Raw genomic sequence first — 16778 nt, forward strand, 5'->3', positions numbered from 1 at the left:
CAGCAATAACTTATTTTATTACAAAGTGTAAAATGTCATTTCTCATTGCAAACCAGATGTGTCAACACGACCCACACCTGCTCTCTCTGCTGCCCCCTGCAGGACACTTGCCTGTACTCTGGTCTGAGTCTTGTGTTCCTCATTTATCTGGATGATTGACGTGTCTTTTCACGTAAACTTCTCTGTAAACTCTAATGATGTGTCTGAAATGCACTGTCCCTGAAATAAAGAAATACAGTTTCCATTAGTGTTACAAAGTCTAGTGCTGAGTCTAATGTTAACATGCTCAGTCCTCAAATCACAGGGACAATTGGACATTTTTCTAGAACCTAAATCAAATTTGCAGCCTCAGGGGTCAGATGGTGCTTCCTCAGTAGTAGTGGTCAGGACAGTAGTGGTCAGGACAGTAGTGGTCAGAGGATGGGTCAGAAACACAGTGGACAGTCCATGGGTCTAGAGTGTCCTCTGTGTCCTCTGTTTGGCCTTAGTTAGGAACCTTTTTATACATATTTATTCATTGAAAAAAGTCTTCTCCCATAAAGTTCCATAAGTATGACATATGTCAGTGAAACACTGGTGTGCTCCAGGTGTGACGTGCTGGACAAGTGCTTTTGTCCTGGAACTGGACAATTATGTCATGCGTAAAGAAATACAGCAGGGGGCGTGCTCCGCGCCAGCGCCGCCGGAAGCGGAAGTGAGAAGCAGCAGTTCAGACTCACGTTTCTCCAGCAAAACACGTTTCTACTTTCAGCACCGATCAGTTCAGTTCAGTTCAGTTCAGTTCAGTTCCGGGGATTGGACTTAAAGCGCCGCTGAGCTCCACACCGTGAGTCCACTAGCTCTGGAGGCGCCGGGACGGTTCGGGGCAGTTTGGAGGGGACAGGACGGTGGGACGGGACGAGGGGACGGGACGAGGGGACAAGACGATGGGACGGGACGAGGGGACGGGACGAGGGGACAAGACGATGGGACGGGACGGGACGGGACGGGACGGGGGGACGGGGGGACGGGACGCTCATGTCTGTACAGTGCAGTACAATTTGAGGTTTGTCCATCTTAGTTAAAGAAAAGGATCAGAGGGACATGTGTCTGTAAATGTGAAGATGTCGCTCTGATCAGCTCCATCACGTGACACTGCACTGTCTCCTAATGGGTGACCCCATGTGACACTGTCTCCTAATGGGTGACCCCATGTGACACTGTCTCCTAATGGGTGACCCCATGTGACACTGCTCTGTCCTGTCTTTGTCCTGTAGTGAGTCGTAGCTGTGCCTCTGTATTTCAGGAGGACATGGCGTCCTACACCTGCATCAGCTGCAGAGTGGCGTTTGGAGACGGGGACGTCCAGCGTGCGCATTACAAAAGCGACTGGCATCGCTACAACCTGAAGCGGAAGGTGGCGGAGATGCCTCCAGTGACCGCAGAGAACTTCCAGGAGCGAGTGCTGGCGCAGCGGGACGCGGCGGAGAAGCAGGAGGCGCAGTCCGTCCTCAGCCAGGCCTGCCACGTCTGCAACAAGAAGTTCTCCTCCGCCAACGCCTTCCAGAACCATCTGAAGTCTCACAAGCACCTGCAGGCGGAGAAGGAGGTGGAGAAGCAGGTGGAGCGAGAAGCTCAGAGCCAAGTGCAGCGGCTCAACCAGAAGAACCTGGAGAAGGGCTTAGGTACCAAACATCCGGTCCCTTAGGTCATCTGTTCACCACATCACCCTCCGAGCGCCGCAGTGGAACTTTTCTGCTCACGCCGCTCGATAATATGGAAAGCCATTATGATCACACTCCACTTAGAGCGACGTATGGCGGAAATTACGGCGCGCAGCGTTTAAAGCGCCGCTTTATTTTGTAAAAGCGTCGTAAAATACGCCGCTCCTGAGAGTGTGATCATGTTGACTGCACATTTTAAAAGTAGTTTATTAGTCCGGAGAATGCCGAAGCTGCTCCTTTTTTTTGCCTAGTCGGCCCCTGTACCGGGGTGTAGCCTGGTCTGCAGGCGCCACTCGCGGCGGGGTCTGCGCATGTCTTTCCCCAGTCTCATCCCCATTCCAAGCGGCTCGTCCTGTCTTACAGCCGACGGGCCCAAAAATCCATCAAATGTCGTTTTTAAGAAGAAAACTTTGAACTCTACAGAAGATTGAATCACATTTTCTATAACGTCTTCCTCAGGTCCAGAGGAGCTGGATAACGATGCCAGGAACGCCGCCCTGCAGGAGGTGCTGAAGAAGGTGCAGAGGCCGGGCGTGTCCCACCCAGAGCCCAGGGGCCCCAGAGCCCGGGCAGACAAACCACCTCGCTATGTGTGGCTGGAGGAGCAGGCCAAGAGGCGCGACAAGGGGGACCCGACCAGCCCGTGCCCAGGTGAGCCCCCGTCACACTCGCTGCCCCGCCTCAAGTCCCAGGGGTATTCTTTCCATGTGCAGGGCCCGTGTGCTGCAGGGCCCCGTGTGCTGCAGGGCCCCGTGTGCTGCAGGGCCCCGTGTGCTGCAGGGCCCCGTGTGAAAGATGACGCCACCTAGTGACATGCCATTTTACACACTTTTATAGGAGGTGTCTGCCATTGCTGTTGTGTTTATTATCACTGTTTGTGCAGATGCAGCAGAAGTGTGGGAGGACGTGGAGGAGGAGGAGGAGGTGGAGGAGGACATGAGCTCTGAGGAGGAGGAGGAGCAGCTGGATCATGTGACTGAAGCCCTCCTTCCTGGCTCCATTGCGGTGACAGACTGCCTCTTCTGCTCGCACCACTCGTCTTCTCTGATGAAGAACGTGGCCCACATGACCAGGATGCACAGCTTCTACATCCCAGACATCGAGTTCCTGGTGGACCTGCGAGGCCTCGTCCAGTACCTGGGTGAGTCCAGTCCAGCACCTGTCCAGCACCTGAGTGAGTCCAGCACCTGTCCAGCACCTGAGTGAGTCCAGCACCTGTCCAGCACCTGAGTGAGTCCAGCACCTGTCCAGCACCTGAGTGAGTCCAGCACCTGTCCAGTACCTGAGTGAGTCCAGCACCTGTCCAGTACCTGGGTGAGTCCAGTCCAGCACCTGTCCAGCACCTGAGTGAGTCCAGCACCTGTCCAGCACCTGAGTGAGTCCAGCACCTGTCCAGTACCTGGGTGAGTCCAGTCCAGCACCTGTCCAGCACCTGGGTGAGTCCAGTCCAGCACCTGTCCAGCACCTGAGTGAGTCCAGCACCTGTCCAGCACCTGAGTGAGTCCGGCACCTGTCCAGTACCTGGGTGAGTCCGGCACCTGTCCAGTACCTGGGTGAGTCCAGCACCTGTCCAGTACCTGGGTGAGTCCAGCACCTGTCCGGCACACCCGGGTGAGTCCGGCACACCCGGGTGAGTCCGGCACACCCGGGTGAGTCCGGCACACCCGGGTGAGTCCGGCACACCCGGGTGAGTCCGGCGGCACCCGGGTGTGTCTGGTGGCACCCGGGTCGGTGGCACCTGGGTGAGTCCGGCCGCAGACATCATGCAAATGAGTTTATTTTTAATCCGCTTTGAAGCATTGACTTTGTACAATATACTGTGTATTCTCTTATATCTAACGACGTTCACAGTTTCATACATTGTTCTCTCTAGTGGTGCTTCATCAGGAGCTTCAGCGGCTCCTGAGCTCTTCATGTCTGTACTTTGTCCCTTCAAATAAAGACTAAACTCAACTAAAAACAGACACTCAGATCTTCTCCATCCATTTTCTACCGCTTGTTCCCTTTCGGGGTCACAGGTGACTGGAGCCTATCCCAGTGACTTCAGGCCTTAGGCGGGGTACACCCTGGACAGTGGCCACCTTGTCGCAGGGTCAACACAGAGACATAGACATTAGACAGCCATCCACTCCACATTCAGTCACTACATCCTCCCTAACACACGTGTGCCCGTTAAATCCTCACACTCTTATTCTGAGCATTTCTGGCTCAAATCACCTGATCACACATGTGTTTTTACATTAGCAAGACACGAGCTAGCTTTGTTTATCTCCTTATGTAATTCCCTCTGCTGCCAGGAGGGGCAGTTTTAACTATTCCTGATGAGGGAAACGTCTGACTCTGAGACTGAGCCGGATGATTTTAAGTTCTCGGCGCTTGAAGGCCACGAACGCTTGAGTGATGTGTTTAATTTTCAATTCAATTTATTTTTGGAACGCCCTAAATCACAGAAAAACAGTTTCCTCTGAGGGCGACAGGGAAAGAACGATGTCCATAGGGACGAGGGACGATGTTCCAGAGTCCTCTGTCCTCCTACTGCAGGACAAACTACAAAAAAACTTGAGAAACTGTAGCTTTATTTTTCTGTTCCTAACTGGCCTGAACATAAGCAATTTGAAAGAGGAACGTTTTAAACCAGAAGGCTCTACCTCCTACTGTACTTTTAGAGACTCTTGGCACCACCAGAAGGCTCTACCTCCTACTGTACTTTTAGAGACTCTTGGCACCACCAGAAGGCTCTACCTCCTACTGTACTTTTAGAGACTCTTGGCACCACCAGAAGGCTCTACCTCCTACTGTACTTTTAGAGACTCTTGGCACCACCAGAAGGCTCTACCTCCTACTGTGCTTTTAGAGACTCTTGGGACCACCAGAAGGCTCTACCTCCTACTGTGCTTTTAGAGACTCTTGGCACCACCAGAAGGCTCTACCTCCTACTGTGCTTTTAGAGACTCTTGGGACCACCAGAAGGCTCTACCTCCTACTGTGCTTTTAGAGACTCTTGGGACCACCAGAAGGCTCTACCTCCTACTGTGCTTTTAGAGACTCTTGGGACCACCAGAAGGCCAGCATTTAGAGAGGGAAGAGTGCTTCCTGGAGGACGGGCTGAAACAGGGAAGCGTGCTGCGGCCCCGTAGGCCCCGTTCATCTGTAGTATATATGTGTATATATATATATATATATATATATATATATATATATATATATATATATATATATATATATATATATATATATATATATATATATATATATATATATATATATATATATATATATATATATATATATATATATATGAGAGATAGAGAGAGATAGATAGATCCTTCTTACCACTGTAAGAAGGTTAAAAGCTCTGAAAAGACACTTTTGCATAATATGGGACCTTTAATCTATCATAAAACGATGTTTTGATGTAGAACTCTGCTCTACTCAATTACTTTTATTTGTCATATTTTTGTCATTAACTGCCACTTGACAAAGTAAAACTTTGATAATTCTTTGCCACAGAGACAATCTCTCCAAACGAGCTGTAAAACAGCTGCAGTGCATCCAGAACCATGCAGCTGCTCAGGTCCTGACTAGAACCAGGAAGTACCATCACATTAGTCCTGTTCTCAGGGGCCGGCCTCCTGCTGGTGCCAGAGTCCGGCCTCCTGCTGGTGCCAGAGTCCGGCCTCCTGCTGGTGCCAGAGTCCGGCCTCCTGCTGGTGCCAGAGTCCGGCCTCCTGCTGGTGCCAGAGTCCGGCCTCCTGCTGGTGCCAGAGTCCGGCCTCCTGCTGGTGCCAGAGTCCGGCCTCCTGCTGGTGCCAGAGTCCGGCCTCCTGCTGGTGCCAGAGTCCGGCCTCCTGCCGGTGCCAGAGTCCGGCCTCCTGCCGGTGCCAGAGTCCGGCCTCCTGCCGGTGCCAGTGTGTCATGGATGTTGTTCTCTTCAGGAGAGAAGGTCGGGGCGGGGAACGTGTGTCTCTGGTGTAATGAAAAAGGACGCTCGTTTTACTCGACTGAAGCGGTCCAGAAGCACATGACGGACAAGAGCCACTGTAAAGTCCACACTGAGGGGGACGTGGCCCTGGAGTTTGCAGACTTCTATGACTTTAGGTAAGACTGTCCTTGTAAGTGTGAGTGTGCAGTGCTTCTAAGTGCACTCTGACCTCTCGTTCTCAGGAGCAGCTACCCAGACAAACCACAGGACGATGCTGCCATGGAAACCGAGGACTCTGAGCTCCCACTAGACCAGACGCTGCAGTTTGATGAGGAGACCCTGCAGCTCACGCTCCCTTCAGGTGTTCACACTGTTAATGTCAGAGAAATAATACAACATAAAGTCCTGTGTCCTCCCTGCTGTGTCCTCCCTGCTGTGTCCTCCCTGCTGTGTCCTCCCTGCTGTGTCCTCCCTGCTGTGTCCTCCGTGCTGTGTCCTCTGTGCTGTGTCTTCATGTCCATCTTTTGTCCTCACGTCCATGCTGTGTCCTAACATCCATGCTGTGTCCTCCGTGCTGTGTCCTCCGTGCTGTGTCCTCCGTGCTGTGTCCTCCATGCTGTGTCTTCATGTCCATCTTTTGTCCTCACGTCCATGCTGTGTCCTAACATCCATGCTGTGTCCTCCATGCTGTGTCTTCATGTCCATATTGTGTCCTCACGTCCATGTTGTGTCCTCACGTCCATGTTGTGTCCTCCATGCTGTGTCCTCCATGCTGTGTCCTCCATGCTGTGTCTTCATGTCCATGCTGTGTCCTAACATCCATGCTGTGTCCTCCATGCTGTGTCTTCACGTCCGTGCTGTGTCCTCACGTCCGTGCTGTGTCCTCACGTCCGTGCTGTGTCCTCACGTCCGTGCTGTGTCCTCCATGCTGTGTCCTCACGTCCGTGCTGTGTCCTCACGTCCGTGCTGTGTCCTCACGTCCGTGCTGTGTCCTCCATGCTGTGTCCTCACGTCCGTGCTGTGTCCTCACGTCCGTGCTGTGTCCTCCATGCTGTGTCCTCACGTCCGTGCTGTGTCTTCACGTCCGTGCTGTGTCCTCACGTCCGTGCTGTGTCCTCCATGCTGTGTCCTCACGTCCGTGCTGTGTCTTCACGTCCGTGCTGTGTCCTCACGTCCGTGCTGTGTCCTCACGTCCATGCTGTGTCCTCCATGCTGTGTCCTCACGTCCGTGCTGTGTCCTCACGTCCGTGCTGTGTCCTCACGTCCGTGCTGTGTCCTCCATGCTGTGTCCTCACGTCCATGCTGTGTCCTCCATGCTGTGTCCTCACGTCCGTGCTGTGTCCTCACGTCCGTGCTGTGTCCTCACGTCCGTGCTGTGTCCTCCATGCTGTGTCCTCACGTCCGTGCTGTGTCCTCACGTCCGTGCTGTGTCCTCACGTCCGTGCTGTGTCCTCCATGCTGTGTCCTCACGTCCGTGCTGTGTCCTCACGTCCGTGCTGTGTCCTCACGTCCGTGCTGTGTCCTCCATGCTGTGTCCTCACGTCCGTGCTGTGTCTTCACGTCCGTGCTGTGTCCTCACGTCCGTGCTGTGTCCTCACGTCCGTGCTGTGTCCTCCATGCTGTGTCCTCACGTCCGTGCTGTGTCTTCACGTCCGTGCTGTGTCTTCACGTCCGTGCTGTGTCCTCACGTCCGTGCTGTGTCCTCACGTCCGTGCTGTGTCTTCACGTCCGTGCTGTGTCTTCACGTCCGTGCTGTGTCCTCACGTCCGTGCTGTGTCCTCACGTCCATGCTGTGTCCTCCATGCTGTGTCCTCACGTCCGTGCTGTGTCCTCACGTCCGTGCTGTGTCCTCCATGCTGTGTCCTCACGTCCATGCTGTGTCCTCCATGCTGTGTCCTCACGTCCGTGCTGTGTCCTCACGTCCGTGCTGTGTCCTCACGTCCGTGCTGTGTCCTCCATGCTGTGTCCTCACGTCAGTGCTGTGTCTTCACGTCCGTGCTGTGTCCTCACGTCCGTGCTGTGTCCTCCATGCTGTGTCCTCACGTCCGTGCTGTGTCCTCCATGCTGTGTCCTCACGTCCATGCTGTGTCCTCCATGCTGTGTCCTCACGTCAGTGCTGTGTCTTCACGTCCGTGCTGTGTCCTCACGTCCGTGCTGTGTCCTCCATGCTGTGTCCTCACGTCCGTGCTGTGTCCTCACGTCCGTGCTGTGTCCTCACGTCCGTGCTGTGTCCTCACGTCCATGCTGTGTCCTCCATGCTGTGTCCTCACGTCCGTGCTGTGTCCTCACGTCCGTGCTGTGTCCTCACGTCCGTGCTGTGTCCTCACGTCCGTGCTGTGTCCTCCATGCTGTGTCCTCACGTCCGTGCTGTGTCCTCACGTCCGTGCTGTGTCTTCACGTCCGTGCTGTGTCTTCACGTCCGTGCTGTGTCTTCACGTCCGTGCTGTGTCCTCACGTCCGTGCTGTGTCCTCACGTCCGTGCTGTGTCCTCACGTCCGTGCTGTGTCCTCCATGCTGTGTCCTCACGTCCGTGCTGTGTCCTCACGTCCGTGCTGTGTCCTCACGTCCGTGCTGTGTCTTCACGTCCGTGCTGTGTCTTCACGTCCGTGCTGTGTCTTCACGTCCGTGCTGTGTCCTCACGTCCGTGCTGTGTCCTCACGTCCGTGCTGTGTCCTCCATGCTGTGTCCTCACGTCCGTGCTGTGTCCTCACGTCCGTGCTGTGTCCTCACGTCCGTGCTGTGTCTTCACGTCCGTGCTGTGTCCTCACGTCCGTGCTGTGTCCTCACGTCCATGCTGTGTCCTCCATGCTGTGTCCTCACGTCCGTGCTGTGTCCTCACGTCCGTGCTGTGTCCTCCATGCTGTGTCCTCACGTCCATGCTGTGTCCTCCATGCTGTGTCCTCACGTCCGTGCTGTGTCCTCACGTCCGTGCTGTGTCCTCCATGCTGTGTCCTCACGTCAGTGCTGTGTCTTCACGTCCGTGCTGTGTCCTCACGTCCGTGCTGTGTCCTCCATGCTGTGTCCTCACGTCCGTGCTGTGTCCTCCATGCTGTGTCCTCACGTCCATGCTGTGTCCTCCATGCTGTGTCCTCACGTCCGTGCTGTGTCCTCACGTCCGTGCTGTGTCTTCACGTCCGTGCTGTGTCCTCACGTCCGTGCTGTGTCCTCCATGCTGTGTCCTCACGTCCGTGCTGTGTCCTCACGTCCGTGCTGTGTCCTCACGTCCGTGCTGTGTCCTCACGTCCATGCTGTGTCCTCCATGCTGTGTCCTCACGTCCGTGCTGTGTCCTCACGTCCGTGCTGTGTCCTCACGTCCGTGCTGTGTCCTCCATGCTGTGTCCTCACGTCCGTGCTGTGTCTTCACGTCCGTGCTGTGTCTTCACGTCCGTGCTGTGTCTTCACGTCCGTGCTGTGTCTTCACGTCCGTGCTGTGTCTTCACGTCCGTGCTGTGTCCTCACGTCCGTGCTGTGTCCTCACGTCCGTGCTGTGTCCTCACGTCCGTGCTGTGTCCTCCATGCTGTGTCCTCACGTCCGTGCTGTGTCCTCACGTCCGTGCTGTGTCCTCACGTCCGTGCTGTGTCTTCACGTCCGTGCTGTGTCCTCACGTCCGTGCTGTGTCCTCACGTCCATGCTGTGTCCTCCATGCTGTGTCCTCACGTCCGTGCTGTGTCCTCACGTCCGTGCTGTGTCCTCCATGCTGTGTCCTCACGTCCATGCTGTGTCCTCCATGCTGTGTCCTCACGTCCGTGCTGTGTCCTCACGTCCGTGCTGTGTCCTCCATGCTGTGTCCTCACGTCAGTGCTGTGTCTTCACGTCCGTGCTGTGTCCTCACGTCCGTGCTGTGTCCTCCATGCTGTGTCCTCACGTCCGTGCTGTGTCCTCCATGCTGTGTCCTCACGTCCATGCTGTGTCCTCCATGCTGTGTCCTCACGTCCGTGCTGTGTCCTCACGTCCGTGCTGTGTCTTCACGTCCGTGCTGTGTCCTCACGTCCGTGCTGTGTCCTCCATGCTGTGTCCTCACGTCCGTGCTGTGTCCTCACGTCCGTGCTGTGTCCTCACGTCCGTGCTGTGTCCTCACGTCCATGCTGTGTCCTCCATGCTGTGTCCTCACGTCCGTGCTGTGTCCTCACGTCCGTGCTGTGTCCTCACGTCCGTGCTGTGTCCTCCATGCTGTGTCCTCACGTCCGTGCTGTGTCTTCACGTCCGTGCTGTGTCTTCACGTCCGTGCTGTGTCTTCACGTCCGTGCTGTGTCTTCACGTCCGTGCTGTGTCTTCACGTCCGTGCTGTGTCCTCACGTCCGTGCTGTGTCCTCACGTCCGTGCTGTGTCCTCCATGCTGTGTCCTCACGTCCGTGCTGTGTCCTCACGTCCGTGCTGTGTCTTCACGTCCGTGCTGTGTCCTCACGTCCGTGCTGTGTCCTCAGGAGCCGTGGTGGGTCATCGGTCTCTCATGAAGTACTACAAACAGCGCTTTGGGGCCCCGCGCACCATGGCCCTGTCCCACAACCAGAAGGCCGTGGGCCGCGTGCTGCGCCAGTACAGAGCTCTGGGCTGGACCGGAGACGCAGGTACAGCCCACTGTCCACTCTGTGTCCACATGAGTTTTCAGAAGACATTCTTCCTGGTTCTGGCCTTCCGGCAAAAGCACTTAGCGCTCTTGCCTCCCAAGAAGGAGATCATGGGTTCGATTCCCGGGCCGGACCAACATCACATGATCTCTCTGGGTGGAGTCTGCATGTTCTCCCTGTGTTACCGTTGGTTCTCTCCGGCTCCTCCCACCGTCCAATCACATGCCTGTGTGTTTGGTAAAAAAATGGTGACTGTAAATTGGCCCAAGTGAATGAATGTGATGAATGTCCCTCTGTTATGTCCATGTCTCTGATGTCCCTGCGATGAGATGTACCCCGCCTAAGGCCCAAAGGGGACTAGGCTCCAGTCACCCACGACCCCGAAAGGGAACAAGCGGTAGAAAATGGATGGAGAACACTTTAGGTCAGTTGAAGGTTCAGATCAGCTCTGTTCAAAGTCATTGATCATAAACACCATTAGGTTAAATTGCCTGTTGTAAAAGTTCTTTTCATGTGAGTTTCAGAGCGTCTGTTCTCCGACCGCTTTCTTTTCTAATTGGTCACATCTCGCTCCTCCCCCTGAGGAGGAGGAGTCTGTGAGTCTGAGTGTCTGTCACTGACAGACTCTGACTGTCAGTGACAGTGTGTCTGACCCGCACTGTGCGGGTCATTGTGTGTGTGTGTGTGCGTGCGGGTGATTGTGTGTGGGTGCGGGTCATTGTGTGTGTGTGTGCGTGCGGGTCATTGTGTGTGGGTGCGGGTCATTGTGTGTGGGTGTGTGCGTGCGGGTCATTGTGTGTGGGTGCGTGCGGGTCATTGTGTGTGGGTGCGGGTCATTGTGTGTGTGTGTGTGCGTGCGGGTGATTGTGTGTGGGTGCGGGTCATTGTGTGTGTGTGTGTGCGTGCGGGTGATTGTGTGTGGGTGCGGGTCATTGTGTGTGGGTGTGTGCGTGCGGGTCATTGTGTGTGGGTGCGTGCGGGTGATTGTGTGTGGGTGCGGGTCATTGTGTGTGTGTGTGTGCGTGCGGGTGATTGTGTGTGGGTGCGGGTCATTGTGTGTGTGTGTGCGTGCGGGTGATTGTGTGTGGGTGCGGGTCATTGTGTGTGGGTGTGTGTGTGTGTGTGTGTGTGTGTGTGTGTGTGTGTGTGTGTGTGTGTGTGTGTGTGCGTGCGGGTCAGTCTCTAATGGTCTGCATGTAAACATGTCCTGGTGTGTTTCAGTGGGGTCCCACACTCAGAGGAGGCGGGACATGCAGTACGTCCAGATGATGAAGTCCAAATGGAGGATGAAGATGGGAATGAACCACAACACGACACTGCAGAAGCACTTCAGAGCTCAAGTCATGTTTTAGATCCTTTGTCCTCAAACTGGTGACCGTCAGGACCTGGACCTGCGGGACATCAGGACCTGCGGGACAAGTGGTGGAAATGTGTCTCGTTTGAACTCTGGAAGTGGATTACAGATTATTTCAGACAATATCTACTGGTCTGTGCAATGCAACAAAAAATCATAAAAACAGTTAAGAAATGTGAGATGTTGTTTTTATTATAGATATGATTGTTATTATTAATATATGGTCAGTCAGGGGTCGGAGGGTGCGGTCAGGGGTCGGAGGGTGCGGTCAGGGGTCGGAGGGTGCGGTCAGGGGTTGTCAGGGGTCGGAGGGTGCGGTCGGAGGGTGGGGTCAGGGGTTGTCAGGGGTCGGAGGGTGCGGTCGGAGGGTGGGGTCAGGGGTTGTCAGGGGTCGGAGGGTGCGGTCGGAGGGTGGGGTCAGGGGTTGTCAGGGGTCGGAGGGTGCGGTCGGGGGTCGGAGGGTGCGGTCGGAGGTCGGAGGGTGTGGTCAGGGGTCGGAGGGTGCGTCGGAGGGTGCGTCGGAGGTCGGAGGGTGTGGTCAGGGGTCGGAGGGTGTGGTCAGGGGTCGGAGGTTTGAGCCGAGTGGGAAGCGTCTGGGATGAGGATCAGAGGTCATGATGAGATGACCCGGCCTCGGGGCGTCTCTGGGGTCATTCCCCAGGGATGTGTCCATGGCAGGAGTTTTGAGGCCCAAGTACAAAGTTTTAGAGTCCAGGGACGAGGGGCTCTTTGACATGGGCTTAGACAGTCCGGTCATGTGACTCTGAGCTCCTCCTCTGGGATGGACACACTTTCCCACTCTTCATCTGTCAAAACATGATGACCTTCACCTTGATTAGTTTTTGATATTTAGTAGAAGAGAGATTAGAAATACAATGATATAATTAAGAAATGATTCCTCTTAAGTTCTGGTTTATAACTATTATAAAAGAGGTGATAATGTCATGACTTTAACTCCTTATGTGTAAAAACCTATAAAAGTTCTGTTTCAAGTAAAAAGATTCTTAACCAAATCAAAGCTTTTCATGTGATTCTCTTTTAAAATCGATTTTTTTATACCTTTTGTAAAACTAGTGTCACATATAAATCCACCTGTAAACTTAGAAAGGTTCACAGCTGTTGATTGAGAGAACTTCAGCCCTTATGTCCTCTAAAAGCTCCACTTGTGTCCTAGACCCCATTCCAAGCTCCTCAAAGACATTCTCCCCCTAATTATAGACCCTATTCTTAATATAATAAATACTTCAGTAGAAAGTGCTTATGTTCCACGTCCTTCAAACATGCAGTCATTAAACCTCTTCTGAAAAAGCCTCATCTAGATCCCGACCTATTGTTAAACTACAGACTTATATTATAATCCTTATATTTATATTACATTACATATATACATTATATTATATTTATAATCTTCCCTTTGTCTCTAAAAGTTGTAGTTGAACAGGACAATAACTTGCCTCATCCCTCTAATCCTCCTGTTCTGATGGATCCTCAGCGCTGCAGGATCAAGCCGCCTACTCACATGGACTTCACTGGATCTATATGTTTGCGTGTCTGGACCACTTGTGCTGAGTAGTAGTTGAAGAAAGACTTGGGGCGTGGTCCGGTTTGGCCCGTGGAGAGACGTCCGCAGCAGTCATGACACCATTATCACCCGATGGTTGAATTCCACTATAATTTATGATGTATCCTTATTTCCCCAGTGTTTGTTGTAAGTGTGAGAAGTTTCGGGGTCCAGGGGTCCAGGGGCCCTTATGACCTCATCTTTACCCTCAGTGTCTTCTGGGAGACCCACAATCCACAAGTTACATCTTCACTCTGGGTTCTCCAGGTCGTCCAGTTTGTCTGTCAATTCTGCCACTTTGGTTTGTAAAGTAGAGACAGTGTCCCTCAGTCCAGTGTCCCTCAGTCCAGTGTCCCTCAGTCCAGAGTCCCTCTGACCAGTGTCCCTCAGTCCAGTGTCCCTCAGTCCAGAGTCCCTCTGACCAGTGTCCCTCAGTCCAGTGTCCCTCAGTCCAGAGTCCCTCTGACCAGTGTCCCTCTGACCAGTGTCCCTCAGTCCAGTGTCCCTCAGTCCAGTGTCCCTCAGTCCAGAGTCCCTCTGACCAGTGTCCCTCAGTCCAGTGTCCCTCAGTCCAGAGTCCCTCTGACCAGTGTCCCTCTGACCAGTGTCCCTCAGTCCAGTGTCCCTCAGTCCAGTGTCCCTCAGTCCAGAGTCCCTCTGACCAGTGTCCCTCAGTCCAGTGTCCCTCAGTCCAGAGTCCCTCTGACCAGTGTCCCTCAGTCCAGTGTCCCTCAGTCCAGTGTCCCTCAGTCCAGAGTCCCTCTGACCAGTGTCCCTCAGTCCAGTGTCCCTCAGTCCAGAGTCCCTCTGACCAGTGTCCCTCAGTCCAGTGTCCCTCAGTCCAGTGTCCCTCAGTCCAGAGTCCCTCAGTCCAGTGTCCCTCAGTCCAGTGTCCCTCTGACCAGAGTCCCTCAGTCCAGAGTCCCTCTGACCAGTGTCCCTCAGTCCAGTGTCCCTCAGTCCAGTGTCCCTCAGTCCAGAGTCCCTCAGTCCAGAGTCCCTCTCGAACACAGTGGTCCAGCTTTTGCATCCACTTTCTTCATAATCTAGTCAGTAATCACCTGTAAACATGTCGACTGCAGCAGAACACGTCGACACAGACCCTCCCTCAGTGCCTCAGACCCTCCCTCAGTGTCTCGGACCCTCCCTCAGTGCCTCGGACCCTCCCTCAGTGTCTCGGACCCTCCCTCAGTGCCTCAGACCCTCCCTCAGTGCCTCAGACCCTCCCTCAGTGCCTCGGACCCTCCCTCAGTGTCTCGGACCCTCCCTCAGTGCCTCGGACCCTCCCTCAGTGCCTCGGACCCTCCCTCAGTGCCTCGGACCCTCCCTCAGTGCCTCGGACCCTCCCTCAGTGTCTCGGACCCTCCCTCAGTGCCTCAGACCCTGCCTCAGTGTCTCGGACCCTCCCTCAGTGCCTCAGACCCTCCCTCAGTGCCTCAGACCCTCCCTCAGTGTCTCGGACCCTCCCTCAGTGCCTCGGACCCTCCCTCAGTGTCTCGGACCCTCCCTCAGTGCCTCAGACCCTCCCTCAGTGCCTCAGACCCTCCCTCAGTGTCTCGGACCCTCCCTCAGTGCCTCGGACCCTGCCTCAGTGCCTCGGACCCTCCCTCAGTGTCTCGGACCCTCCCTCAGTGCCTCAGACCCTCCCTCAGTGCCTCAGACCCTCCCTCAGTGTCTCGGACCCTCCCTCAGTGCCTCGGACCCTGCCTCAGTGCCTCGGACCCTCCCTCAGTGCCTCGGACCCTCCCTCAGTGTCTCGGACCCTCCCTCAGTGCCTCAGACCCTCCCTCAGTGTCTCGGACCCTCCCTCAGTGCCTCAGACCCTCCCTCAGTGTCTCGGACCCTCCCTCAGTGCCTCAGACCCTCCCTCAGTGTCTCGGACCCTCCCTCAGTGTCTCGGACCCTCCCTCAGTGTAATATACTATACAGGTGATGCTGTATAGTATATTGTCTGCAGTGCAGGGGCCCTCAGGGGCCCTCAGAGGCTGTTACACTGTTGTGACTGCAAAGTCAAGTGAGCTCGTTCCATCACTGATCGTGTCGCTCTGAGTTCTAGAGATGGTCAGTTACCTCTTCTTGACCGCTCACACAGACGGAGCTGCGCTGGTCGCCATGGAGACACATCCAACCATCAGAATGAGCTGCTGTGAATAAAAACTATATTTATGATGAAGCGACTGATTTGATATCAATCAGAGACATGTGACGTGTCAAACTCCGTTACCTTGACAACAAACAAACTAAAGAGAGTGTTTTTATTAGTTTATGACCTGGATAAGGAGAATGCTAAGCATTAAGTATCACTTAACTTCTATTCATAAAGATATGCTTTATTATAAAACCCATGAACTTTCCAACTGCAATAAAGTCTGTGAGGATGAAATATAAACATGTGACACGTGTAGTTCAGAGTCACTAAAGCCACTGAAGCTGTTTTATCAAACACCAACAACTGTTTGTGTTTTTATTCCTCTTCATGTCGTCATGTTACTCTGCTCTAGAAGTGACAGAATCACTGACATGTTTGATTTGCTCTTTTCATTTTATAAAGTGTCAAATGTAATTTTATGTCAAATGTATTTTCTCACACATGGAATCTGCCTCTAAGTCGTTGTATTATCATTAACACAAGTGGAAATAAAGTGTGTTTACTTCATTAATTCAGTTGTAAAAGTGTATTTTAAATATGTATCCAAACAGTTAATGTTAAACATTTCAATTTTACGATTTACAAAAAACAAAAACACGATCATGTCAAATAGCGCCCCCTATAATTTGTACCACCAGCCGCCACTGGCCCAGAGCGGCTCCTCCTGCTCCTCCTGCAGGGGGCGATCACAGGAGGCTGCTCACTTCCTGTAGACTCCTCCTCTTCCGGGTCACGCGGCTCCACACTCGGACTCTCGGACCTTCTCAGCTGAACATGCTTTTCTCTGCCTTGTCCGGGCCCCGGCTGCTCCGGGCGCTCCGGGCCAGTGCAGCCGGGAGCAGAGCGCCTCTGTCCGGCTTCAGCTGTGCCCGGAGCCGGGGCCTGAGCCCCGCAGTGCGGCCGCGTCTCCCCGCGCAGAGGTGCGGGTCACTCCGCGGACACAAGGTACAGGGTCAGAACTGCTCCAGCATTGAAGACAATCTAACATGCTTTATCATATATTCCCCTTGTGTCCTTGGGCAAGACATTCAGCATGATGGCACATGTGCTTCTGACTGTGCCACTGGTCTTTACTTCACTCTGTCCTCATTGGTCGCTGTGGATGATATTGACAGAAATTAATATATTCAGCTATTTCATACAGTATTTGGTGTCAAAAGTCTTGATGCCCAGAATCTACATTTTTATGTCTTTATTTTACCATCGAGACAAAGTGAAACTGCAGCACAATCAGCTCCTTTAAACAAGACCATTAAGAAAGATTAAAACTTAAAAGTACAGAAGGATATTTGAGTGAAAACTCCTCAGTGAGACCCTTTAACACCACCTCAGCTCTGATCCAAGGGAGGTCCAAGCTGTGGGAGCAGCATAGCAGAAGGCTTGCTTCCTTGAGGGACGGACGTGCCCTGAAGGTCACATGAGCACACGACCTTCAGCTCTGCACAAGGGCTGAGGAGGACCAGGACCCCTGAGGAGGACCTCCTGAGGAGGACCAGGACCTCCAGGACCTCCTGAGGAGG

At 53.9% G+C, this 16778-nt stretch overlaps 2 protein-coding genes across 3 annotated transcripts in view; both read left to right on the forward strand.

Annotated features, from left to right (window-relative positions):
- Positions 1–704: 704 nt before the first annotated feature.
- Positions 705–11727, forward strand: znf622 (zinc finger protein 622). Its single transcript, XM_072441965.1, has 8 exons — positions 705–826; positions 1286–1664; positions 2163–2354; positions 2587–2844; positions 5639–5801; positions 5868–5986; positions 10051–10194; positions 11416–11727. Exons 2-8 carry the CDS (start codon positions 1292–1294, stop codon positions 11544–11546), a joined length of 1380 nt encoding a protein of 459 aa, XP_072298066.1. The 5' UTR covers positions 705–826; positions 1286–1291; the 3' UTR covers positions 11547–11727.
- Positions 11728–15960: 4233 nt separating this feature from the next.
- The window catches only part of tmem70 (transmembrane protein 70), a 4673-nt gene continuing 3855 nt past the window's right edge, over positions 15961–16778 (forward strand). For both annotated transcript variants that reach the window (XM_072441969.1, XM_072441970.1), the window contains exon 1: positions 15961–16203. In XM_072441969.1, the coding sequence (XP_072298070.1) occupies positions 16033–16203 (171 nt within the window). In that variant the 5' untranslated portion in view covers positions 15961–16032. The remainder of the gene's footprint in view (positions 16204–16778) is intronic.

The sequence above is a fragment of the Eucyclogobius newberryi genome, unplaced genomic scaffold, assembly GCF_026437365.1.
Source record: "Eucyclogobius newberryi isolate DKJ021-1_F unplaced genomic scaffold, fEucNew1.0.hap1 SCAF_12, whole genome shotgun sequence".
Lineage (NCBI taxonomy): Eukaryota > Metazoa > Chordata > Actinopteri > Gobiiformes > Gobiidae > Eucyclogobius > Eucyclogobius newberryi.